At 40.0% G+C, this 26,886-nt stretch overlaps 1 protein-coding gene across 1 annotated transcript in view; it reads right to left on the reverse strand.

Moving 5' to 3' along the window:
• sorl1 (sortilin-related receptor, L(DLR class) A repeats containing) overlaps positions 1–26,886 on the reverse strand; it is a 206,867-nt gene that overhangs the window by 126,613 nt on the left and 53,368 nt on the right. Inside the window, 3 exon segments of the mRNA XM_034169065.1 lie at positions 5,388–5,455; positions 10,663–10,824; positions 19,961–20,095. Of these exon segments, the coding sequence (XP_034024956.1) occupies positions 5,388–5,455; positions 10,663–10,824; positions 19,961–20,095 (365 nt within the window).

Consider the following 26,886-nt stretch of genomic DNA (forward strand, 5'->3'; position numbering starts at 1 on the left):
CGTGTTTGCCATTATATTTGTAGATATAAAAGCATGTGCAAAGTAGCAAAATGGCACTAACAGTGGCTGTTTTAGCGTCAGAGGACCTTTGCAAATGGTGCAATCTGACGTGAGCGTGTACTCAGGAAACACGAGGATTTACTTCCAAATGAGGATAACTGAGCTGGCTGATCGGTCAGGAGTGTGCCAGTCAACCTTGTTCCGAGCCACCAGCTGTGTGGAACGCAATCATCTGAATGTCATCCATGTACGTTCCAACATCACAGGACATTCTGCAGCGAGAGCCGGTTTCCCGAATGTAATCAGAGCTGTTAACTGCACACATTTTGCTATAAAGGCGACATCACATGATGAGTTTGTTTCTGTTAATAGGAAAGATGTTCAAATCATATGTGATGCACAAATGTGCATCAAGCAGCTGGCACGGCGAGCCATGGGGGGGCTGCTTGTGTTAAAATATTCATGTGATTCTCCCGAACAAAAACAAGCACGATCACATTTGGGCATGTGCACATTCAAATATGTTTTTATTATTATTATTAATGTCTTTTTTTTATTTTTGCTTGATGGTGAGGTGCAGAGCTTCTTAAAAGGCTTCCTGTGTTCAGTATTTGTCATGGGGCGTGGCAAGGGAGGAGTTTGGTTCCACACTCAATTCCATGTTCAGTGGGATGTCCAAAGGGAACGTGCATGATTTCATGCCTACATACATTTGCATACATCTGAATATATTTGTGCTTACTCCAGATTCAAGGTTTTGGTTTATGCCATGTATTGGTAGAAAGTCTATGCAAGTCTTTGTACATGAGACCCCTGATCTTTGTGGCTTTCCTCGCTCTTGTCCTTAGTATGTGTTCTTGGGTTTGGTTCTCTTTTGAGTTCCATATTAGTTTTCTGCATTTGTCTTCCTGGTTTGTTATTTGATTATTGTGTTTGAGTTTGTGTATTATTATCTTGTTGACTTTTAGTTCCACTTACCCCGGGACTGTGGTTTAGTTTTGTATCACCTTGTATGTTATTTCCATTTTTATATCCACATGTATCTTTAGTTCCAGTTTTCCCTTATGTCACATTTTGCACCTGTCACGTGTTTGTTAATTTATTGTCTGTGTATTTTAGCTTGCATGATGTCTCCGGTCTTTGTTGGTTCTTTGCTTCTGTATCTCACTCGTTTGGTTCTTTCCGCACTTTTGTAGTAAGTACTCTGTTCTCATATTTTAACTGTGTTTGCAGCTTAGTTCGTTATTGTTGTCCCTCCTTTTCCTGTCACCTCTGTCATTATAGTTTTACCTCCTGTTTTTGGCTGCCTACATATTGGGTTCACTTCATAACTGTGGCAGCTAACGTAACAGGGTATAAGTCGCAGGATGCTGTACAGTCATGATGTCCTGGAATAAGAACACTTCAACGGATCAGTGTTACCCTGACGTCCATGAAGTGTGTGTAAACCTCTGGCCACAATTGTGCACTCGCACATTAATGAATAACTTACTGTCAACATGTCGCTCTGTCTACTTCCTCCATGTCACACATTTGATATTAAACAGAGAGCCATTCAGAGACATCAGAGGACGAGCAGAAGGACGACCTGCTGACCCCTAAGATCAGATTGGTTTTAAATGTGTCTGATGATGAGATGAGATTCGGACCTGAAGCTCTCTTGGTCTTTATCACTTTAACGCTGATCTACAGCACAACAGTGGCTCCCTGTGCTGAAGCCAGAACAAACAGGATTAGACCCAAATTGGCTGGAACCACAGGAGAGGACAATTGGAGATCAATCCTTGTTTGTGTTGCCTCTGCAGCTTCTCTTGGCCAGTTTACCATCGAATTTACGATGCACAGACAAATAACAAGCGCATAGTCTGCATCAACCCACAGTGCCCAGAGCACTATTTTTGACCTTTTGACCTCTAAACCAATAGGCTTCTTGAGGTGACCATGCCTAATGTACATACCATCAGGTGTGGTCAACTCAGTTGGGCATTTACAAAAGAAGTTATTGCACTCAAAAGATTTCTTTTTATAAAGTATGCACCAGTGAGCTTGATCTTTGGCCTTTTCAACGCAAAATCAATAGGCCTCTTGGGGTCACTGTCCACAACGTATATTTGGTGACAATCGGGCAAATAGGAAAGATGTTATTGCACTCAGTGTATGTGTGTGCGTGTGTTTTGTGTGTGTGTGTGTGTGTGTGTGTGTGTGTGTGTGTGTGTGTGTGTTGTGTGTGTGTGTGTGTGTGTGTGTGTGTGTGTGTGTGTGTGTGTGTGTGTGTGTCACTGAAGCATTCAGTCCACAGGTCTGATCCTGTTCAGAAACACAAATAATGACAAGCCCAAAAGACAAACACAGTCTGCCAGGATGGCAAACAGGAACCAGCCACTGCTGCTTTCACAGCACCACTACAGTGACAGTAAAAACCAGACTTCTTCTTCTTAGAGGTATCAAACCAGGCTAACTGTCCCTCCGCTCGCAGTGAGAGGGAGGGGCTCTATGATGGAGGCGTGAGGCTGTCTGGAACACGTAATTGGTCAGCGGAGCTGCTCGTGTCATTATCAACTTGACTTTCTGCTTCTGCAGCCTGCTGCTGTAACATTCCACCAATCACCCCAGTTTTACTTCACGTGCAGAAAACAGTGCCATCGTTCGATTTCACATCAAGATGATGAAACCTGTCGTGATTATTAATTCATCCGACAGACGAGCCAACAGTCGAAACACAAACACAAGCAAAGCAATAAGTTTGCACCTGGTGAAATCGAGCGGAAGGCGTATTTTCAAGGAACAATTACAAAAAGCAATAATGAGCTGGGGGCTGCACGTCGCTGTGCACACGGAGTCATCAGTTATGCAACATTTCAATTGAAAGCAAGATGACTTCAAATGTACTCGCCAGAGTGTCACCGAAATTGATGGGGGTGATAGGCATGGTGACCCCAAGAAGCTTATTGATTCTGGGGTCAACGGTCAAAATCACTGAACTGTACTTTGCAAAGGCCTTTTGCAGAAATGTGTTGCTTATCAGCGTCGTGGGTTCATGCAGAGTGTGTTTGTTCTTTACCACATGCAAAGATGCAGCTGATTTCACAATTAGGAATAAGAACAAAATGTTTCTCCAACTCATTCACTGATATAATCGTGCAGACTCTTTAACACTAAAGTAACATCTGCTTCAAGCTGCTGAAATAAAGGCAAATCTGACGCCTGCTCTACTGATGAATTCCTCAAAATTCTTCTCGCAGCATGTCATCTGGCCAATAATCCCAACCTCAAACCACACGGCGGAGTTCAGATAATCAAACTAGCTTTGAATAAATGTGAGTAATCGTCACATCTCATTATCTCATCAGCTTCAAACTGCAGGCTGGAATCGACTGAAATGCAGTGAGTTAATCTCGAGGTTACCGTATTTTCAGGAGTAAAGGTCAAAGCTTTTACTGGGGTACTTTTATTTTTGGCATTTATTATTTTAGTATTAGAGTTAAATTTGTTTAGTACTTTTCCAGGGAAATCCCTTTGTGCAAATAGTTAATTTTTGTATATACAGTTAGTCGTACTTATAAGGTGCATTCAAAAAGTGTCAGACATTTTATAACATGGGGATAAATGAAGTGTGTGAGTTGAGGATTGGTGGGGAGGTGCAGGGAACCTTCTTGCACATGCGTGAATATTTAAACACCCACAGAGCGCATCGATCACGAGCAGTCAGCCTTAAGAGTGAACACCTGTACTAAGAACCTGCTGGATTTTCATTTGCTATAACATGACAGAACAACTTCAGCAAAGGTGTGACATAAAATTTTACCAAAAGCTCAGTGATACCCAAGTGAAAACCATTCGCAAGGTTCAACAGGCTTTTGGCAATGATGCCATGACCATAACGCAAAAAAAAGACTGGTATAACAGCTTCAAAAATGGGCACACATCAGTGGAGCACAAATCACATTCCAGTTGGCCATCCACAAACCGAATACAGACTTTGGTCATGGATGACCATCGTGGCCCCATTCCAAAACTTGCGGATTGCAGGTTCGGTACAGTCCAATTTTTATGGAAGATTTGGCATGCAGAGAGTGTCAGCGAAATATGTACAAAGCTGCTAACGGTGGAGAAGAAAGCAACTGCATCTGGAAGTCTTGTAGGGACATGCTGGAATGTGCAAACAGCAACCTCAACACAACACTTCTGTGATTCGTCAGGCTCCCTACTTTCCTGATGTGGCTCCTTCTTGATTTTGGCTGTTCCCCAAGATCAAAATGCCACTAAAAGGGACTCAATCTGAGTTGCGAAAAGACATCATGTGGAATGTGGCTGGCCAACTGGACACCATTCACAAAGTGGACTTCCAGAAATGCTTCCATTAAAGGCAGAACTGGTGGGAGAAGTGTGTGCAGTCCCAAGGCAACTACTTTGAAGCAGATCAGGATTTCAGACTTTTGGAATGCACTTTGTATAACTGTATTTAAGTCCTGGAGTATAATTTGCAGGACCTTCTAAACTCGTAAGAAAACCACAGCTTATAGTGACTTGCGATATCTGCAGTCCATGTGTGAAACCAACACAATCGGCTACAAACATTCACTAATGTAACGATATAATATAACGACTGTACAAATAAAACGCTTTATGGGGCTATTTCACAGAGCGCTTGATCCTGACCGTTTAATCCTGAATAGCAAAACAGGATGCATTAATGCACAGTAACTTCTTGATCCATCTTTGTCAGTCTTGAACAAACTTGGCATACGTCCAGTATACGACCATCATCGGTACCAGATTTAAAACCGGTACCTATTTTAAATGTTTCTCGAAATCATTGGTAGTACGCCGTAGGTTCTGGGTATTCATAGTCTTAAGAATTTTAAAAATGTTTGAACTTCTTAAAATGGGGCGACTACGGCTTGACGCTGGTTAAACTTTTAAGCCAAAAAAATTGTTTGTTGTGTTTTGTTTTTTTTCTTTTTCAAAGTGGAACAACTCGATCATCTCTGGTCAAAGGCGTAAGGGTAGAAGAGGCAAGCCTGCAGCTGCTAGTTGGGGGGGATTAAGTCATTTCATCCAGTTTTGGCACTTTTTTGGATTATGGATGAGCGGCACCCTGTGGAATAGCCCTGTTACGCTCCAAATATTCAGCAACATGAACACAGTGAATTGATTGCAGCCATGCAGGCATAGTGCTTTGCAAAATTTAACACTTCTATGCTCATGTAAATGCGCCACTGAAAGCGGAGATGCTCATACTGATTGTGACCTGAGCTTTCCATAAGATTCAAGCTACTTTTTATTTCCCCACCGCCATTGCCGCCATTGAATGTAAAACAGGAGTGCAGCACAGAGGACATTGTTCTCTTGTCAACTCCTCAGTGTGGAGACGCTTGTTGTCTTACCAAAAGTAGGTCTTCACATGCTCTTGGATCAACACCCATGTCTCTCCAAAGTCGTCCGATTTCCACAGCTACATTGGCAGGAGAGGGAGGAGGGGTGTAAAGGGAGAAGGAGAAAAAGAGGGAGGGATGGTGCACTGTAAAAATGTAGGTCATGTTCATTCCTTCATTCTGTATCTTGTTTAATGAACCTTTTCAAACATGCAGGCTGTAAAGCTGCAGAAACACCAGAAAACGCATCACCTTTTAACTATAAAGTTCCGTCGTGGCTCCGTTCAAACACGAAAGGGTCTTTGCATGAGGGACATTAACAAACGTGCCACATGCAGAGGTGATGGTACTCAAGGAGACAGTGATATTCAACATGCCCCCTATGATTTCATTCAGCTTCCTTATTGTACTGTAACTGAAAACAGAGCGAACCCCTCAAAAAAGACAGCAGTAAAATGAACAGCGTGCAGCTCCACTGCTCACAACCACCCTCATTATCGCTCCCCTGCTCTGCTCAATTTTCAGCCCATTCCAATAAAATCAGCCACCACTCGATTCCAAAATGAAATAAAACATTCGACATGAGGTGTGGTTTCAGAAGGTGCTGTTGAGGGAAATTGTTTGGCTAACAAGCCAGTGGAAAAATAAATGTGTGCATGCACGCATACACAAAAGCCCAAACTAACCTGTCATATCACATGCAAAAAAAAAAAAAAAAAAACAGTCACAGGAATATAGAGAATGTGGAATAAAAGTCATTATCACAGACAAATGATACAGATGATCCGATGAAGCCTGTTGTGTCACGTGAATCCAATGTGACGCTTTCAGTGGTTTCAGGTTTAATAATACATGGATACACTCTAAGTTCAGTCATGCTTCAGAAGCGGGTCTGGGACCACTCAGGAATGTAAAGTGGAGCGCGACAGAGCAAGAGATTAAGATGTTTCAGTTTTTTTCCCCCAAATATGCCGCTCCATGGTCACTCCCTACTCTGCTCTGCACACAGGCCCCTGCCTGGTGCTATGTCCATCCTGTAGCAACCGATGTGGATAAGGCAAAAAACTGAGGATTGCACATGGACACACAGATCGGATCTGGGCATTTGCTGTATATAATGTAGAGAGTTATTCAGTGAGAACAGACTTCAATCAGATATGCAATAAATCTTGATATGACCTGGCAGTGAGCGGCACAACGGATCAGTGGATAGCATGCTTAGCGGTTAGCATGTGTTCCCTGTGGGCACTCTGGTTTCCTCCCACTTCCAAAGACATGCAGGTTAGGTGAATTAGAAACTTTAAATTGACCGTAGGTGTGAGTGAGGGTGTGAATGAATTTAGCCCTGGTCCCACCAAATAATGAACAGTGAATAGTGAGCCATGCAGCATGTTTTTTGTTTTTCTTTTTGTATGAGAGAAGGTATTCAGCAATCGTCAGAGAATAGGGGCTCTGAGAGGCTCATCTCTGAGCGTGGTGCTAATTTCAAGAAGTTCAAAATTTAGCAATGACAGTGTGGGGCAGTTTGTGTACGAGGTACTACAAGGACAAACAAGGATTTTAGAGGCATGTGTGTGATGAGGAAGAGGCTGTAAAACCCATTATCCGATCGCCTGGCAGCTAGGAGGACTGGAGATGCTATTTTTGACAGGCTCTACCCTCTCGCGCATTACAACTCTACCTGCTTTGTGCGCCGGACGCTGTATATAAAAAATAATTTCAAAGCAGATTAAACATTTTCTGTAAGAGCTTGGGCGTTGAAAACACTTCTAATCACTTCTGGAATCGCAGAGGACTGTTTCATATGGACCCTTTTTTCCTCTCTCCCTGTCGTGCACTGAGGTGGAGAATGAATATGAAACATTATTTGTACTGTTTTTATTGTAATTGCTTGATAAAACAGTTGCATGTTCATTCCTTCTATCTTGTTAATGGATCAGAGGAGCTCCGCTGTGTGTGAGCACTGACCCAATGACTCACACTCAAGACGAGCATTTAGGTATAATGCCAGCTCGAAAAAGAGTGATTTTGCAGTCAATAATGGACAAACACAAAGTTAAAAGTTGGATCACAGTGTGAAAATGACTGTGTGTTTAAAGCCACAGAAGAAATAAAGCCAGCGAAACCACAGACGGAAATGAAGCTCACGAGAAGGAGCACAGGACTGTCCAGGAACGCAGAACGAGAGCAAGAAAAAAAGCGATTTTGCAGACATTAACGGACGAACACAAAGTTAAAAGTTGGATCAAGGTGTCAAAAGAAATAAAGCCAGCGAGAAGAAGCACAGAACCTGTGGTTCGGGTCTCGCTGGTCTGGTGCATTTAGTGGCTCTGGAACACAGGTGAACAGCAGCCTGGCGCACGCCGCACACCGACCAGACTGTACTGGAACGTCTATTGTTGGACAGCATTTAAAAAATGTGACAACATCATGAATGGATGCTGTGAATTGAAAAGCCACACTTTAAAGGGACCAAGTGTGAGAGGGCTGGAGGTTTGGACCAAACCCATGCCTAAACGTGCACCAACGTCACATTACATGGTGCTACATGGATCATATGTGCTTGACATGGATCATATGCGGCAACACGAACCATTCAAGGCTGGATGGGGCTCAAATGACAGGTCAGTCGTGGCTCACTAGAGGCTGATACCTGGTACATGTGAGGTACAGAGAGGCACATAGAGGCGCCTTAGTTGTGGCTTACAACGTAGATCATTCTTTGAATAATCACTGACACACCATGCGTGGCTCATTATTCATGGCTTATTATTCGGTGGGCCCGAGGCTTTTGTTGATAACTGGCCCTGCGATAGACTGACATCCTGTCCAGGGTGTACCCTACCTCACGACCTATGACCTTGTGACAGCCTCTCGGAGAGGAACAGTAGTAGCCAGTAAGCCAGTATTGATCAGTGTTTCTGGTATGTCCGAGGTCTGTCCATAAAGTATCGTACCTTTTTATTTATTTTTTTAAACTATATGGATTTGATTCATATGTTTTCACGTCAGACATGCTTGAAACCGTGTGCGCATGCGTGAGTTTTTCCACGCCTGTTGGTGACGTCATTCGCCTGTGAGCACGCCTTGTGGAAGGAGTGGTCCCGCCCCGTCGTCGGATTTTCATTGTCTGGAAATGGCGGAATGATTTGGGGGGTTTTTTCCATCAGAATTTTTTCAGAAGCTGTTAGAGACTGGCACCTGGAAACCATTCGAAAAATGTATCTGGCTTTTGGTGAAACTTTTACGGGCTTCACAGAGAATAAGGTCTGGTAGTACAGCTTTAAGGACCCCTTAAGGACGCTCAGCGCGGCCTCTGACACGCCGAAACGGAGGTGTTCCTTTGTCTCGCCTCCAAAGCGAATCGGTCGTGACGCACAAAGCCTCCGCACGGCTTTCCATGACAAAATCTCTTGTTAAAAGTGAAATCTGCTGGAAAATGGTTGATATCCAGCTCTTGTGATAACCAGAGAAAGAGCACACGAAGGTCTCGTATCCACAGAGCCTTCAGCTCAGAAATGGTCCAGTGGCTTGTGCCGTGTCGTCGCAGCTCGGAGCGCCGCGAGCTGAGCATCCTTAAAGGGGTCCTTAAAGCTGTACTACCAGACCTTATTCTCTGTGAAACCCGTAAAATTTTCACCAAAAGCCAGATACATTTTTCGAATAGTTTCCAGGTGCCAGTCTCCAACAGCTTCTGAAAAAAGTCTGATGGAAAAAAAAACCCAAATCATTCCGCCATTTCCAGACAATGAAAATCCGACGATGGGGCGGGACCACTCCTTCCACAAGGCATGCTCACAGGCGAATGATGTCACCGACAGGCGTGGAAAAACTCACGCATGCGCACAAGGGTTCAAGCTTGTCTGACATGAAAACATATGAATCAAATCCATATAGTTTAAAAAAAAAATAAAAAGGTACGATACTTTATGGACAGACCTCGTATATTTGCAGATTGTTTTTATGTTGTTGTTTTTAGTTTCACTTTTGATACTCTGTGTGCTGCTATACAATGCCGCTGGAACCTCAATTTCCCTGAGGGAGTCTTCCAAATGGATTAATAAATTTCTATCTAATCTAATGAAGGACACCACACAGGAATATAAAGAAATAAAGCAACAATAAAAAACAAACATAAATACATAAGAAATAAAAACAACAGATTCAAATTAGAAATTAATTAAAATTATTAATCTTTTTCCATGTTCTTCTACTGAACTCCACACACGAGTCCAAACACCTGTTGGATACTTTACTGTAGGTGTATCTGGCTATAAAGGTAAAGTAAAGAAGTCATAATAGTCATGGAAATGGTTAAACTGTGATTCTGTTGTGTGAACCGGCAAACTTTTGCACTGCAAGCATGCTTGTTTAAAGATAAATAAGAATTAATTAAAGACAGTCATGGATTTTACCTCCGTCAAGAAGGTTATGTTTTCGGTCGCATTTGTTTGTTTGTCTGTTTGTCAGCAGGATAACTCAAAAAGTTTTGAACGGATGTTGATGAAATTTTGTGGAGTGGTTGGAAATGACAAGAGGAACAAGTGATTTTCTAACTCCACAAAAACAAGGCAGAAAGGCTTGAAAAAAAATTAGGGTGTAACATATGTCAAATGTTCTATCAAACAACAAAGTTTGGTGATGATCAGATCTGGATCTGGTGATCCAGAATATGCAAAAATATAGGGAAAATAGAAAATGTTTCAGTGTGAGGTGACAAATGAAGCTATAGATGCACAACTAACACCAAATTGTAGCTGAATCTGTAGTGATTCAGTAAGGTGTCATCAGATTTGATGTAGCTTCAAATGTTATGGAGCTAGATCCAGAAGAAAACCGCCATTACCGAAAAATCGTTTTTATACAAGAACTTTTGAACTAATAAAGACATAAAAGTGATTCCAAGTTCTAGTGGTATGTTTTCATGGTCAAGGATGTCAAATATACAGGAAAGAAAAGTGTATGTATTATAGTTTTGGTTGTAACACTGAATTGTTGAATAGATCACTGTGCCAAGGAGGGAATCTCTTTAGGGTCAGTGACCCTATGGCCTTGGTGGAGGTTTGCACTCTCTGAGTGCTTCTAGTTTTTTATATAAAAGTGAATATCAACATCATCTATTCATCCATTTTCTAACTTATTCCAATGAAGGATCATGTCGGGGGTGGAGCCTATCCCAGCAGTCATAGGGCGAGAGGCGGGTTACAGCCTAGACAGGACGCCAGTCTATTGCAGTCATTGTGTGCAGAATTTAATTTAAATAACACTCCATGCAGACAGATGTTACCTGTTTGTTTGGGTGCGAGCTGTCATAGCCGAGTACCAGACTGGGTCTGCTGCCGTGAAGAAGAAGTTCCATTGGTTTGAAAGGGACAGAGAATCCTTGGACTGTTTTACAGAAGTCAAATGTGTTCCACAGGTAGTTGTTGGTGGAGTCCACAAACAAGTACTGAAAAGAAAGGCAGAGTTTATCAAAAAACAGGACATAATGTAAGAACCCAACTATTCAACATTGAACATACACAGCAGGAGGTTTTATCAACCCAGTCTTCAGATTAGACTGTGAATTCAAGGTGGAAAAAGATGTGAAATTGTGATCGTGTCAAATCCTTTATACCCCTGTCACACATAGCCAGAATCACACAGAGTGGCGTCGGAATCACAGAGAGTGGCATCAGAATCACACAGAGTGGCGTCGGAATCACACAGAGTGGCATCGGAATCACACAGAGTGGCGTCAGACTTATGAATTGGCGCACATCCGAAAGGTGTCGGATTTCAGTCCCAAAACGTTCTGACAGCCATCTGCGGAAGTCGACACAGTTGGTCAAAATCAGCTGGTGGTCCCGAATGTGATGCACATGTTCAAAACCCTCTGGGCGCCGTTGAGATGGGACGCCTATCCAATGGAGGACGATGTGTAATCTGAGGACCCTCTAACCACAATTTACATATTCTGAAAACGGGAAAATGGGTTCTGAAACATTTGAGCGCATCAGAGGGAACCTCGAGATGGATCTGTCACTGCAAAGCCTGCCGGTATGACCTGCACGTGCCACGTATAATAATGTCCACTCCTCAGAGCACAAAGGAACTGTTGAGATGTATGCCTCATGCTTCATCATGACAATAATTGTGAATTATTATCATGTATAGTGAATGTGAATAGTGGCTATCAAACCGAAAGCTCCATGTGCTAATGTGTGCACGCTGCTGCAAATCTGAACAGGCTGTTATATCCACAACAGTCCTTACAGTACAGATATTTGTCCATTCCTTTCCATGGGTGACGTAAATAATGTGAACTATTGTCTCTATCATAACTGTACGAGGTCTATTAGAAAAGTATCCGACCTTATTATTTTTTTCAAAAACCATATGGATTTGAATCACGTGTGATTACATCAGACATGCTTGAACCCTCGTGGGCATGCAAGAGTTTTTTCACACCTGTCGGTTACGTCATTCACCTGTGGGCAGTCTTTGAGTGAGGAGTCGCCCACCCTCTTGTCAATTTTTCATTGTTTAGGAATGGCTCAGAGACCGCTGCTTTGTTTGATCAAAATTTTTTCAAAACTGTAAGGCACAACTGAGTGGACACCATTCGATAAATTCAGCTGGTCTCACAGCTGATGAGAAATTTTGGTCTGGTAGTGTCGCTTTAAGGACGGCCCAAGGTGCCCGACGGCGATCTGCACTTCGAGGCGGCAGCGTCTCGCCGTTTCAAGTTGAAAACTTCCACATTTCAGGCTCTGTTGACCCAGTAAGTCGTCAGAGAACAGAGAACTTTCAGAAGAAGTCGGCATGAGGAGTTTATTCGGACATTCCATTGTTAACGGACATTTTGGAATGAAAGAACGTGCGGGCAGAGTCGCATGTCGGGCCGGACCCGACCGCGGGGGGTCGCGACAGGAAAAACACCTCCGTTGGAAACCTTAACGGGCAAGTTGGAACATGCCCAAGCTGTTAAACAATTTCTCAGTTACTCACTTGTTGAAAGCCAAAGAAAGCCGCCTGAATTTTACAAATGGTTTTCAACACGGAGGTGTTTTTCCTGTCGCGGCGCACACAGATTTTGTGCGCACGTCTTCATTAAAAAATGTCCTTAAACAGTGGAATGTCCGCATAAGGTCCTCATGCCGGCCTCTTCTGAATCTTCTCTGTTCTCTCACGACGTCCTGGGTGAATTAAGCCTTAAATTAGGATGTTTTCAGCTCGAAACAGGCCGACGACGGCACCCGGAAGCGCTGTGCGATGTCCCGCTCCGTGGGAAGTCCTTACACCGACAGAAACACCCCATAATCTCTCATCAGCCGTTAAACTTTTCACCGAAAACCAGCTTACTTTCTCGAATAGTGTCCACTCGGATATTCCTCACAGGTCCAGAAAAAATTTTGATAAAGCAATGCGCACCGTCTCGAGCAGCGTGTGAAACAAAGGAATTCAGCCGAGAGGGCTGGACCACATCTCACTCAAGGCCTGCCCACAGGGAAATGACGTCACCGACACGCGTGAAAAAACTCACGCATGCGCACGAGGGTTCAAGCACGATTGGTGTAATCGCACGTCATTCAAATCCATATAGTTAAAAAAAATAATAAAAGTGTCGGTTTCTTATCTAATAGACCTTGTATATAACACAGGGAGCTGCCTCACTCTGTGCTGCGCAGCAATGCGTCATTGCATGCATCAGGCTTGGAGCTGGATGGATCTCACACTGTAATAAATGATCACCTTCTAACTCTGTAGGAGTTATGACATGGAACTTGTGCCAGGCCGTTACACTTGTAATAAACATGCATTTTACCTCCAACAGCGGTCCAGGAGTGTTTCACCACGCGAACGTGGACAGGAAGCCGGGACAGCAGCCTGCGGGTAAAATCCTCTCACCCAAAAGAAAAAATTAATGCCATGTGATAATCCAACCATCGCAGTGTCCAGAGTTGTGTTGTGCTCCTGAAGTGGGAAAACAGGAAAAAAAGAAAGTTCCCTAGAAAGGCGCTCCGTCTGAGAAACTGCATGGCCCAATGCCAGCAAACTTTGGAGCGAGACTGACTAGTGGCAGGCGTGCGCACATGCAACCAGCGCACCCCGTGCTTAGTGGCCCATGCAGCGTTATGCACACATACACACACAGCTGAGTGATAATTACAGCCCCACGCATGGACTCTGAGTCTGCTGCCGTGAAGAAGAAAAATAAAAAAAAAGTTAATGGCGACTTCTGCTCCTACTGGCAATTAGGATGGGTTAAATGCAGTAGAAACATTTCATTGTGCAGGGAACATGTTCTTCTGTGCATAAGACAATAAAATTCTTTTGAATCCTTGAATGTGCGCGGAGCACACGTGTGGAAAACAGTGCTCCAGGCTGCTATCCAGACATTTGGAGATCAGGCAGACTGCAGCGCCTTTTGTGGCCATCTGACAACAGTCTGTGTCGTGTACATACGCTCTAGAAGTGATCTGACAGGTGTGAACAAGGCAGTCTGTCTGCGCTCGACACTGCAGACCATGCCTCTTTTACTATAGTCTGCGTCGGATTATGGCAATATTTGGCATAACAGGTATGCTTCCGGCACATTCTTGCTATGTGTGACGGGGGCTTTAGTAACTTACTTTAGAAATTACACCACAACAAGGAAGGGCGGGGGTGCTATAATCTGTATTCTCAAACCAGTTTATTTCGACTGAAGGAGCCACTTGAGTGAGTGACAAGACATTCTGAAGGTCAAACAAGAGGTAAAGTTGCTTTTCACCCAACTTCTAGGTCACTGGTTCCCAACGTGTTGACAGGAATGGTATATACACACACACACACACACACACACACACACACACACACACACACACACACACACACACACACAGGGTGAGCCAATAAAATGTTTTTATTGTTGTTATTATTAATGTACTTTTTGATCGTACGCAAGTTTTTGAAATGAGAACTTATTCGAAAATTTTATTTACAGACTTGTAACAGACGCATCAAATTAACATTTGATACCAAAGGTTTCCCACTTTGTCTCTTGTTTTCTGCACAGTTCAATAATTGATGATATGTTCATTCCACGCTCCTCTTTGGATTACAGCTGCAACACGCACACTGACGTTTGTGATGACATTGCCACGCATCTCAAGAGGGATTCTCCTACTTTCTTTTTCATCCGTCTTGAAATGTGTGGCAATGTCATCACAAACTTCAGTGTGCGTGTTCAAACTTCAATGTGAGTGTGTGTGTATATATATAAAATAATTATTTATTTATTCATTTTTGTGACATTTAATCAGAAGTAATAAAATTGTACTGTATTTGTAATTTTTAAAATTTTGTATTATTCTTCAGTTGTCTGACCTTCAGTTGCCTGACCTATATATACACAGTTTAGTTAAAATGTGATTAGAAATGTTGCTGTGGATACGCACCAAATCATCTCTGACCGTAACCTAACCCATATTCAAGACAAGTTTACCTTGGGTAACACCTCGCTGTGAAGCCCTCAGAGGGTTGCCAAGTGTGAATGCACTAAAAAAATCTCAAACTTTTCACAGACACAAACTACACTCTTTGTGTAACACTGCTACACAACTGACTGAGTGCATTTCAAATATCAGATCTTTCAGACTCACTGTCACTGACCCTAAAGCAAGTACAAGTAAAAGTATCTGAATACTAGTCAGTGGTGAAGGGAAGAGGAGGCGAATGGGAGAGGTCTGCAACTGGATGGCCCTAATCTCATTGTACCAATGTATAATGACAATAAAAGGCATTCTGATTCTGAGGTCGTGTCAGTAAGACAGCTAACCAGAGTAGCTACATTCTCTTGTCTGCACAACCGCCTTGACATGTTTGAGCTCCAGGTCATAAACAAACCAAAACTTATGACCACTTTCCACCGCATCATCACTTTTTCTTTGTATTTTCACTTTGTTTGCATGTAATTTGCCCAAAATCTCAGAGAAAGTGCCATGTTTCTTTCGCCGGAAGTACAGAAATCCAGTCATAAAGTCAACACTCAATTCAACAGACATCTCATAATTATTACTGTTAAATACCATTGTAAATAAGCCCAATACTCAATTTAACAGACATCTCATAATTCTCATTGTTAAATAACTTAGGATGGGAATAAAGTAGACGTTCTAACTAAATTAACAAACATCTCATAATTCTCATTGTTAAATAACTTTGGATGGGAATAAAGTAGACGTTCTAACTCAATTAACAAACATCTCATAATTCTCATTGTTAAATAACTTTGGATGGGAATAAAGTAGACGTTCTAACTAAATTAACAAACATCTCTTAATTATCATTGTTAAATAACTTTGTATGTGAATAAAGTCGACATTCTAATTAAATTCACACACATTTCAATTATTATTGTTAAATAATTTGTATGTAAATAAAGTCAACATGTAAATTAAATTAACAGGCATCTCATAATTATTATTGTTAAATACCGTTGTATGTGAATAAACCAAACACTAAAATTAAGACACATCTCAATTATTATTGCTAAATAACTTTGGATGGGAATAAAGTAGACATTCTAACTAAATTAACAAACATCTCATAATTATCATTGTTAAATAACTTTGTATGTGAATAAACCAACACTAAAATTAAGAGACATCTCATAATTATTATTGCTAAATAACTTTGGATGGGAATAAAGTAGACATTCTAACTAAATTAACAAACATCTCATAATTATCATTGTTAATAACTTTGGATGGGAATAAAGTAGACGTTCTAACTAAATTAACAAACATCTCATAATTCTCATTGTTAAATAACTTTGGATGGGAATAAAGTAGACGTTCTAACTAAATTAACAAACATCTCATAATTCTCATTGTTAAATAACTTTGTATGTGAATAAAGTCGACATTCTAATTAAATTCACACACATTTCAATTATTATTGTTAAATAATTTTGTATGTAAATAAAGTCAACATGTAAATTAAATTAACAGGCATCTCATAATTATTATTGTTAAATACCGTTGTATGTGAATAAACCAAACACTAAAATTAAGACACATCTCAATTATTATTGCTAAATAACTTTGGATGGGAATAAAGTAGACATTCTAACTAAATTAACAAACATCTCATAATTATCATTGTTAAATAACTTTGTATGTGAATAAACCAACACTAAAATTAAGAGACATCTCATAATTATTATTGCTAAATAACTTTGGATGGGAATAAAGTAGACATTCTAACTAAATTAACAAACATCTCATAATTATCATTGTTAAATAACTTTGGATGGGAATAAAGTAGACGTTCTAACTAAATTAACAAACATCTCATAATTCTCATTGTTAAATAACTTTGGATGGGAATAAAGTAGACGTTCTAACTAAATTAACAAACATCTCATAATTCTCATTGTTAAATAACTTTGTATGTGAATAAAGTCGACATTCTAATTAAATTCACACACATTTCAATTATTATTGTTAAATAATTTTGTATGTAAATAAAGTCAACATGTAAATTAAATTAACAGGCATCTCATAATTATTATTGTTAAATACCGTTGTATGTGAATAAACCAAACACTAAAATTAAGACACATCTCAATTATTATTGCTAAATAACTTTGGGTGGGAATAAAGTAGACATTCTAACTAAATTAACAAACATCTCATAATTATCATTGTTAAATAACTTTGTATGTGAATAAACCAACACTAAAATTAAGAGACATCTCATAATTATTATTGCTAAATAACTTTGGATGGGAATAAAGTAGCTTTCTAACTAAATTAACAAACATCTCATAATTATCATTGTTAAATAACTTTGGATGGGAATAAAGTAGACGTTCTAACTAAATTAACAACATCTCATAATTCTCATTGTTAAATAACTTTGGATGGGAATAAAGTAGACGTTCTAACTAAATTAACAAACATCTCATAATTCTCATTGTTAAATAACTTTGTATGTGAATAAAGTCGACATTCTAATTAAATTCACACACATTTCAATTATTATTGTTAAATAATTTTGTATGTAAATAAAGTCAACATGTAAATTAAATTAACAGGCATCTCATAATTATTATTGTTAAATACCGTTGTATGTGAATAAACCAACACTAAAATTAAGACACATCTCAATTATTATTGCTAAATAACTTTGGATGGGAATAAAGTAGACATTCTAACTAAATTAACAAACATCTCATAATTATCATTGTTAAATAACTTTGTATGTGAATAAACCAACACTAAAATTAAGAGACATCTCATAATTATTATTGCTAAATAACTTTGGATGGGAATAAAGTAGACATTCTAACTAAATTAACAAACATCTCATAATTATCATTGTTAAATAACTTTGTATGTGAATAAACCAACACTAAAATGAAGAGAAATCTCATAATTATTATTGCTAAATAACTTTGGATGGGAATAAAGTAGACATTCTAACTAAATTAACAAACATCTCATAATTATCATTGTTAAATAACTTTGTATGTCAATAAACCAACACTAAAATTAAGAGACATCTCATAATTATTATTGCTAAATAACTTTGGATGGGAATAAAGTAGCTTTCTAACTAAATTAACAAACATCTCATAATTATCATTGTTAAATAACTTTGGATGGGAATAAAGTAGACGTTCTAACTAAATTAACAAACCTCTCATAATTCTCATTGTTAAATAACTTTGGATGGGAATAAAGTAGACGTTCTAACTAAATTAACAAACATCTCATAATTCTCATTGTTAAATAACTTTGTATGTGAATAAAGTCGACATTCTAATTAAATTCACACACATTTCAATTATTATTGTTAAATAATTTTGTATGTAAATAAAGTCAACATGTAAATTAAATTAACAGGCATCTCATAATTATTATTGTTAAATACCGTTGTATGTGAATAAACCAAACACTAAAATTAAGACACATCTCAATTATTATTGCTAAATAACTTTGGATGGGAATAAAGTAGACATTCTAACTAAATTAACAAACATCTCATAATTATCATTGTTAAATAACTTTGTATGTGAATAAACCAACACTAAAATTAAGAGACATCTCATAATTATTATTGCTAAATAACTTTGGATGGGAATAAAGTAGACAATCTAACTAAATTAAACATCTCGTAATTATCATTGTTAAATAACTTGGTATGTGAATAAAGTCGACATTCTAATTCAATTCAGACATATCTCATAATCATTATTGTTAAATAACATTGTATGTGAATAAACCCAACACTCAATTTAACAGACAGCTCATAACTATTACTGTTAAATACCGTTGTATATGAATAAACTCAACACTAAAATTAAGAAACATCTCAATTATTATTGCTAAATAACTTTGCATGGGAATAAAGTAGACATTCTAACTAAATTAGGCATCATGTAATTATTATTAGTGATAAATAACACTGTATGGGAATACAGTACACATTCAAATTAAATTAACAGACATGCTGTTTGATAAATGAGAACTTTTTTATTCTTTTTTAAGCTAAGTCAGGTCAGGTCTGGCAGCGTGCACTTTGCCCCAAGCAATGTGTTCTGACTATTCTTGTGACACATTTTGTATATCATACAAAAAGTTAAGGGCGGTATTTTGTGCATATTCCCACAAATTTCCATGAACATTAATAATCCACATTTCGGATTTAATGTTCAGAAAAGCACATTACAGTTCGCATTTAAATAACAATAGTAAGGCGAGTTTGTGCCTTCTTTTTCAGTCGGAAAATCTACAATCTTGATTTGTAAGAATTCTTGTGCTCTTCTTTTCATATGCTTTATTTTGAATTTTTTGTGAAGATAACCTGTCACCATAGAACCACCTTAGGTGGTGAATGGTGACCATCCATGTGCCATAGCCGTACCATGGGCATCCCAAAAGTGTATGTAAACTTACACCCACAACTGTATTCACACTGTGGAAAATACACAAGGTACATTTACGCAGAGAACTGTGTAAGTTGAACAATGACAAAGTTTTATGTTGCAGAAAAACTGTGTGGTTCTGGTGTGGTTCTTTACTCCACGCACACCATGCGAAGACGTCTTAATAGGTCTTGTGCAGCGCCGCTATCGTGCACAGGCCCAGAGATCCTGCTCTTTATTCTTTTCTCTGACTGACCTATATTTGCCCAGCCCCATTTACTTCATCACTGTCTAACATCTCTTATCTGCCACCACCACCCCCCACCCCCACCCCAAAGCTTTACTTCGCTGTATCTGGTACCAAGTCCACCTGAGCCAGACAAATGAGACCCTGACAGTCAGACAAACTGTGTGCTTACATTCCCTGCCGATCGATCCTGACAAACGGTAACAGTAATGTAACAAAGCACACGGCAGTCATCATTAAAGTCCAATAAAATACCTCTCAGAAATAACTCAGGTGCCAGTTTGGAAGATACAGTGCAGAAGGCCGACGCCCTCTCAGCACTGGACAGTTGTCTTTGGTGAGTTTTTATATGCTCTGAGTTAAAAGCCTATGTGGAAAGTGCTGGAGGTTACTGCTGGTTTAAGAATTTTCTGCAACAAGATATTACATGCCGTGACTTACCCTCTTGTTGTCTGCAGGGCTGTGGAAGAACTGGGAAATGAACTGCTTGCCATTATCCTTGGCCTTGGTCCCTCCAAAGTGGAACTTATCTGAGACAAGGACAAATGTGGCTCCATAGTCATAGGACACATAAACCTGGAAAGAAAGATTTGATTTCATTAGTTCCTCCCTTGCTTCTCGCGACACCAGTAATACTTTTCTAGGACACATGTAGGGTTGACACAACAAGATTAGTAGTAGTAGAATAAATGCAGGGATTTGATGCGCTTTAGTTGCCACATGGTGGTTTTAACAACAGTATTGTTCACAGTATTCCCCTGACTAGTGCTACTGAAGAGTCGCTTACACTGTTGTGACTATTAGTCTCATCTGTTAATGGCACATGGAAAGCATTTCAGTACTTTACAAAGATGTTACACATCCCCCTGTGCAACACACTTACTGCACACTGGGATCAATTTAAAGTTTGGTGTATCCTTCAATATATATACAAGAATAGCTAGAAATCAACCCAACAACCCTTTGATTCTTTGACAAAACAAACACAAATGGTTGGTATCCACAGGTGAACTACTGACTGTGGTTAACATCTGAGTTGTCAGAATCATGGTATTTTTTGGCAAACCATACAGTTACATGACCCGCCAATAAATACCATAAATCTGGCCATGACCATGTTACCACGGTTGATCTCTGTCTGTTTCTGTTATGTGGTGGTCTGACAAAGTATAATCCATGTTTTATGTTCTGCCATGGACTGTTTACAATTAATCCATGGGTTAAAGCAATAAATTTTCATCTGACTGAAATTTTTTCCTGGCAAAAATCAATGCCAGCAATTCCCTAAAATGTGGCGTAGTGGGGGCATACACTCTTTTTCCTCAATAAACACAATAAACACATTATACAGTATACAAATCTATTCTAAATAGCCTCTAAGGAGAGAGAGAGAGAGAGAGAGAGAGAGAGAGAGAGAGAGAGAGAGAGAGAGAGAGAGAGAGAAAGCATAAAAAGAATGCAAAACCTGAACATAAAAGTACATAAAAGGGTGGTGGGAAGCGGGGTGCAGTCTTGATTCTGGGGGGTCTGGGGGATCTCCCCTAGAACATTTTTAAAAGAGCAAGTCAAATTTTGTATATTCTGGTGAATTTTAAATGAGTATGAAGCCCTCTGAAACAAAGAAAACTCACTTTAAACTGTGAAGTAAAAACACATTATTGATTATGGGGGGTCTGGGGAATATCCCCCAGAAATTTTTTTTAAAAACAAGTCAAATTTTGTATATTCTGGTGAATTTTAAATGAATATGAAGCCCTCTCAAACAAAGAAAATTCACTTTAAACTGTGAAGTAAAAACACATTATTGATTATGGGGGTCTGGGGAATATCCCCCAGAAATATTTTTTAAAACAAGTCAAATTTTGTATATTCTGGTGAATTTTAAATGAGTATGAAGCCCTCTGAAACAAATAAAACTCACTTTAAACTGTGAAGTAAAAACACATTATTGATTATGGGGGGTCTGGGGAATATCCCCTAGAAATATTTTTTAAAAACAAGTCAAATTTTGTATATTCTGGTGAATTTTAAATGAGTATGAAGCCCTCTGAAACAAATAAAACTCACTTTAAACTGTGAAGTAAAAACACATTATTGATTATGGGGGGTCTGGGGAATATCCCCAGAATTTTTTTTAAAAACAAGTCAAATTTTGTATATTCTGGTGAATTTTAAATGAATATGAAGCCCTCTCAAACAAAGAAATTCACTTTAAACTGTGAAGTAAAAACACATTATTGATTATGGGGGGTCTGGGGAATATCCCCCAGAAATATTTTTTAAAAACAAGTCACATTTTGTATATTCTGGTGAATTTAAATGAGTATGAAGCCCTCTCACACAAGAAAACTCACTTCAACTGTGAAGTAAAAACACATTATTGATTATGGGGGGTCTGGGGAATATCCCCCAGAAATTTTTTTTAAAAACAAGTCAAATTTTGTATATTCTGGTGAATTTTAAATGAGTATGAAGCCCTCTGAAACAAATAAAACTCACTTTAAACTGTGAAGTAAAAACACATTATTGATTATGGGGGTCTGGGGTGCTCCCCCAGAAATATTTTAAAAGAGCAAGTTAAATTTTGTATATTCTAGTGAATTTAAATGGGTATGAAGCCCTCTGAAACAAAGAAACTCACTTCAAACTGCCAAGTAAAAATTCTTTGTCTTCTGTTGTATTTTGATCGGTTCTATTCCAGTAATGCACCAAAAGGGTGCTGTTGTGTTGCTGACTGTATAGTCAATAAAATACAAATTAGGGCCTAAAGCAATTGACAACAATGTTCTGCTGTGCACAAAGTAACATTGTCACCCGTTTTGAAAACACATGCGCACTGAGAAACTCAAAACTGGCTTATTCAGATTTAATCGGTAAAATGCTCTCACTCGTAAAACAAACCAGGCCTGCAGCTAACGATTATTTTAGTAATCGATTAATTGGTCGATTATTTTTTTTGATTAATCTTTTTTTTTTTTTTAACTTACATGTGAGTTTTGCCATTATTTCTCTGAGTTATTATTAAAAGGCGTTTATCATGCAACATCAATGTTTGAGCTTGTAATAAAATTATGTTATATTATTGTCAAAAACATACCTGGAGTAGTGTTTTGTTTAATTTTGCACATACATACATCACCGACACACCACAAAGAAATTTCCATCAGGTTTCACCTGATTATGAGCATTTTTAGATACCTACAGCAACTATCTCAACCACTGACAACATACTACAGCAAGAGACAACAAAAGTATTTTAAAGGCCTGACTAAAGTGTAATATGTTATATTTAATAAGATATTTTCATGAAAAAAGACACAAATGTGCAGTTTACTGCATTTTATTTTTTTCTTGGGTAAAAACACAGCTTATATGTGATTTGACCGAAACAAATTGTCATTAAACTTAAATAAAACAGGGATGAAATGGAGGTTTAAGAGTCACTAGGTGTTCACAGGAAACATTTATTTCTTCTTCTTCTTTCCCTTCCGACTGTTCCCGTTAGGGGTCGCCACAGCAGATCAATCGTTTCCATCTCGGCCTGTCCTCTGAATCTTCCTCTGTCACACCAACCACCTGCATGTCCTCCCTCAGCACATCCATGAACCTCCTCTTTGGTCTCCCTCTTCTCTTCCTGCCTGGTGGCTCCATCCTCAGCATCCTCCTCCCTATATACCCTGGGTCCCTCCTCTGCAGATGTCCAAACCATCTCAATCTCGCCTCTCTGACTTTGTCTCCAAACCGTCTCACCTGAGCTGTCCCTCTGATATGTTCATTCCTAATCTTGTCCATTCTTGTCACTCCCAAAGAGAATCTCAACATCTTCAGCTCTGCCTCCTGTCTTTTTGTTAGTGCCACTGTCTCTAAACCATACAACATAGCTGGTCTCACTACTGTTTTGTAAACCTTCCCCTTCACTCTTGCTGATATTCTTTGGTCACAAATCACTCCACCACCTTTCTCCACCCACTCCACCCTGCCTGCACTCTTTTCTTCACCTCTCTACCACACTCTCCATTACTTTGAACAGTTGACCCCAAATATTTAAACTCATCTACTTTCACCACTTCTACTCCTTGTAACTGCACTATTCCACTGGGCTCCCTCTCATTTACACACATGTACTCAGTCTTGCTTCTACTGACTTTCATTCCCCTTTTCTCCAAAGCATATCTCCACCTCTCCAGACTAGACTCAACTTGCTCTCTACTCTCACTACAGATCACAATGTCATCTGCAAACACCATAGTCCATGGGGACTTCTGTCTGATCTCATCCATCAACCTGTCCATCACCACTGCAAACAAGAAAGGACTCAGAGCTGATCCTTGGTGTAATCCCACCTCCACCTTGAATGAGTCTGTCATTCCGACTGCACATCTCACCGCTGTCACACTATTCTTGTACATGTCCTGCACTAACCGAACATACTTCTGTGCCACTCCAGGCTTCCTCATACAATACCACAGCTCGTCTCTTGACACCCTATCATAAGCTTTTTCTAAGTCCACAAACACACAATGTAACTCTCTCTGTACTTCTCCAACAGTATTCTCAGAGCAAACATTGCATCTGTAGTGGTCTTTCTCAGTATGAAACCATATTGCTGCTCACAGATCTTTACCTGTTTTCTAAGCCTAGCTTCTACTACTCTTTCCCATAGCTTCACATGCTGTGGCTGATCAACTTTATGCCTCTGTAGTTACTGCAGCTCTGCACATCACCCTTGTTCTTGAAAATAGGAACCAGCACACTTCGTCTCCACTCCACAGGCATCCTCTCACTTTCCAAGATTTTATTAAACAATCTGGTTAGAAACTCTACTGCCATCACTCCTAGACATTTGCATGCCTCCACTGGAATGTCATCTGGACCAACTGCCTTTCCACTCTTCATCCTTTTCACAGCAGCCCTCACTTCTTTACTAATCTCTTGTACTTCCTGATTTACGAGGTGCCTTCAATAAGTTTTGAGACTTTTTTCATCGGGGCAGTTATAATCATCCCACACTCTTGTAATTTGATATGTCATTACCATATGTCTAAGGAGATAATCTACTAATTTTTGTTATCCCAGGTTGAAAGAGACGGCTGTACGTGGACGTTAAGCGGACCCTACTAAATCACGCTCGTCACAGCTGACTTTTTTGCAAAATGCAGTCAGGACAGGAGGACACTTTGGAAGAGCAATACGCTATAAAATTTTGAGTTAAGCTAGGAAAGAACGCTACACAGACTTATGAACTGCTTCAGACTGCTTATAGATTAAATTGCATCGGCAGAGCATCGGTGTTTCGATGGCACAAAAAGTTTAAGGGTGGTAGAGAGTCTGTGAGAGATGATGAGAGGTGTGGGAGGGGGAGGGAAGTCAGAACACCGGAGCTGGTGGGGAAAATTCATACTTTTATGGATGAGGACCATCGAGTGTCAATAGAGACAATAAGTGTAGAGTTTGAAGTCAGTGTGGGAACTGTGCACGCGATTATTCATGATGAACTGAACATGCGGAAGATTTGTGCAAAGTTTAGGACAATGCACTAGTCCACAACTCCATCCATGTTTCCAACTATTTGACCGAAATGGGCATCAAGACAGTTCCTCACCCTACCTACAGTCCAGACCTTGCTCCCTGTGACTTTTGGCTGTTCCCGAAGCTCAAGGAAAACCTGGGGCAGTCGTTTTGAAACCACTGAGGAGATGAAAGAGGCTGTGACAAGGGTTGTGGACACGTTCACACCAGAGTACTTCCAGGGGGCCTTCCAGAAGTTGTTGGAACGATACAACAAGTGCATTGCATCTGGAGGGGAGTACTTTGAAGGGGACTAGAGTTTCGTGCTGTCCGAGGAAAAAAGTGTCCCTACGAAAAAAGTCTCAAAACTTATTGAAGGCACCTCGTACTCTCACCACATCATCCAGCCTTTTCTCTCGCTCATTTTCTTCATTCATCAGCTCTTCAAAATATTCCCTCCACCTTCTCAGCACACACTCCTCACTTGTCAGCACATTGCCATGGGCATCTTTTACCACCCTAACCTGCTGCACATCCTTTCCAGCTCTGTCCCTTTGTCTGGCCAATCGGTACATGTCCTTTTCTCCTTCCTTACTATTCAACTTCTTGTACAGCTCGCAATATGCCTTTTCCTTCACTTTTGCCACTTCTCTTTTCACCTTACGCCGCATCTCCTTGTACTCCTGTCTACTTTCTTCATCTCTCCGACTATGCCAAAACTTTTTCGCCAACCTCTTTCTCCTTATGCTTTCCTGGACCTCTTCATTCCACCACCAAGTCTCCTTGTCTTCTTTTCCACCCAGTACTGTCCTAGCTGTCTCCCTCACCACATCTGCAATACTTTTCCAGTTGTCCAAAAGTGCTTCCCCTCCAGCCCGTGCTTCTCTCACCTGCTCGCTAAATTTCACACAACAGTCTTCCTCCTTCAGCTTCCACCATCTGATCCTTTGTTGAGCTCTCACTCACTTCTTCTTCTTTACCTCTAAAGTCATCCTACAAACAACCATCCTATGCTGTCTAACGACACTCTCTCCTGTCACCACCTTACAGTCTCTGACTTCTTTTAGCTTGGATCTCTTATTAACCCTCTGAGGCTGACGCCGGCTAAGACCAAGCTTTACTAAATTATAAATAACTTTTTAATGATATGAGATAGAAATGTACTTTTTTTTGCTGAAAAGTTAACTCCGCAGACTTCTGAGCCAGCCATCGGCCATCTTTATACTCCTCATAGAAGCTGTGTGATGACGTGTGCAATGTGAGTGTCCAATTGTAATTGGTTCACCGTCACATGGTTTTCCAAAATCCAATCGTAGGACAGATTTACCTCACGTGAAAAGCCAAAGATTGTTTTCAGGAGTGATGTGTTATTAGTTAGCCCGTTTGAATAGCCCCCTGGGTGCTCCAATGAGTACATACTATTAGTACATACACAGTGCGCCCTGCGCCATTACGCACAGTGATCAGTGAAAGCAGGAGCATAATAATAGCAACACTTTGTTCACAAATATATGGTAAATTCAGTGTGATTTCAAATGAAAATTGTCACTAATTTGCACATTTTCTTGTAAATGTGTGTCTCCTACTACTTGCCAACAGTCACAGCCCAGTGAGATACTACCCTTTGTATATATAATCATGAAATACCACAGCTGCACCACTGTTGTGCAGCAGTAGTGCTTCTTCCTCCCAGCAAGGATGTCCAGGGCTCAGAGCCTACCACTAACCCAATCACCTCATGCATCTGGAGGTGCATCAGGAAAGGCATCTGGCATAAGACATCTGCCAAATCAACATGTCAGCCTCAAGCAGAAACAGTGAAGCCACAAGAATCGCACACCCTGTTGTACTGCGGTGAT

This window comes from Thalassophryne amazonica, chromosome 4 (genome assembly GCF_902500255.1).
Source record: "Thalassophryne amazonica chromosome 4, fThaAma1.1, whole genome shotgun sequence".
In the NCBI taxonomy this organism is placed as follows: Eukaryota; Metazoa; Chordata; class Actinopteri; order Batrachoidiformes; family Batrachoididae; genus Thalassophryne; species Thalassophryne amazonica.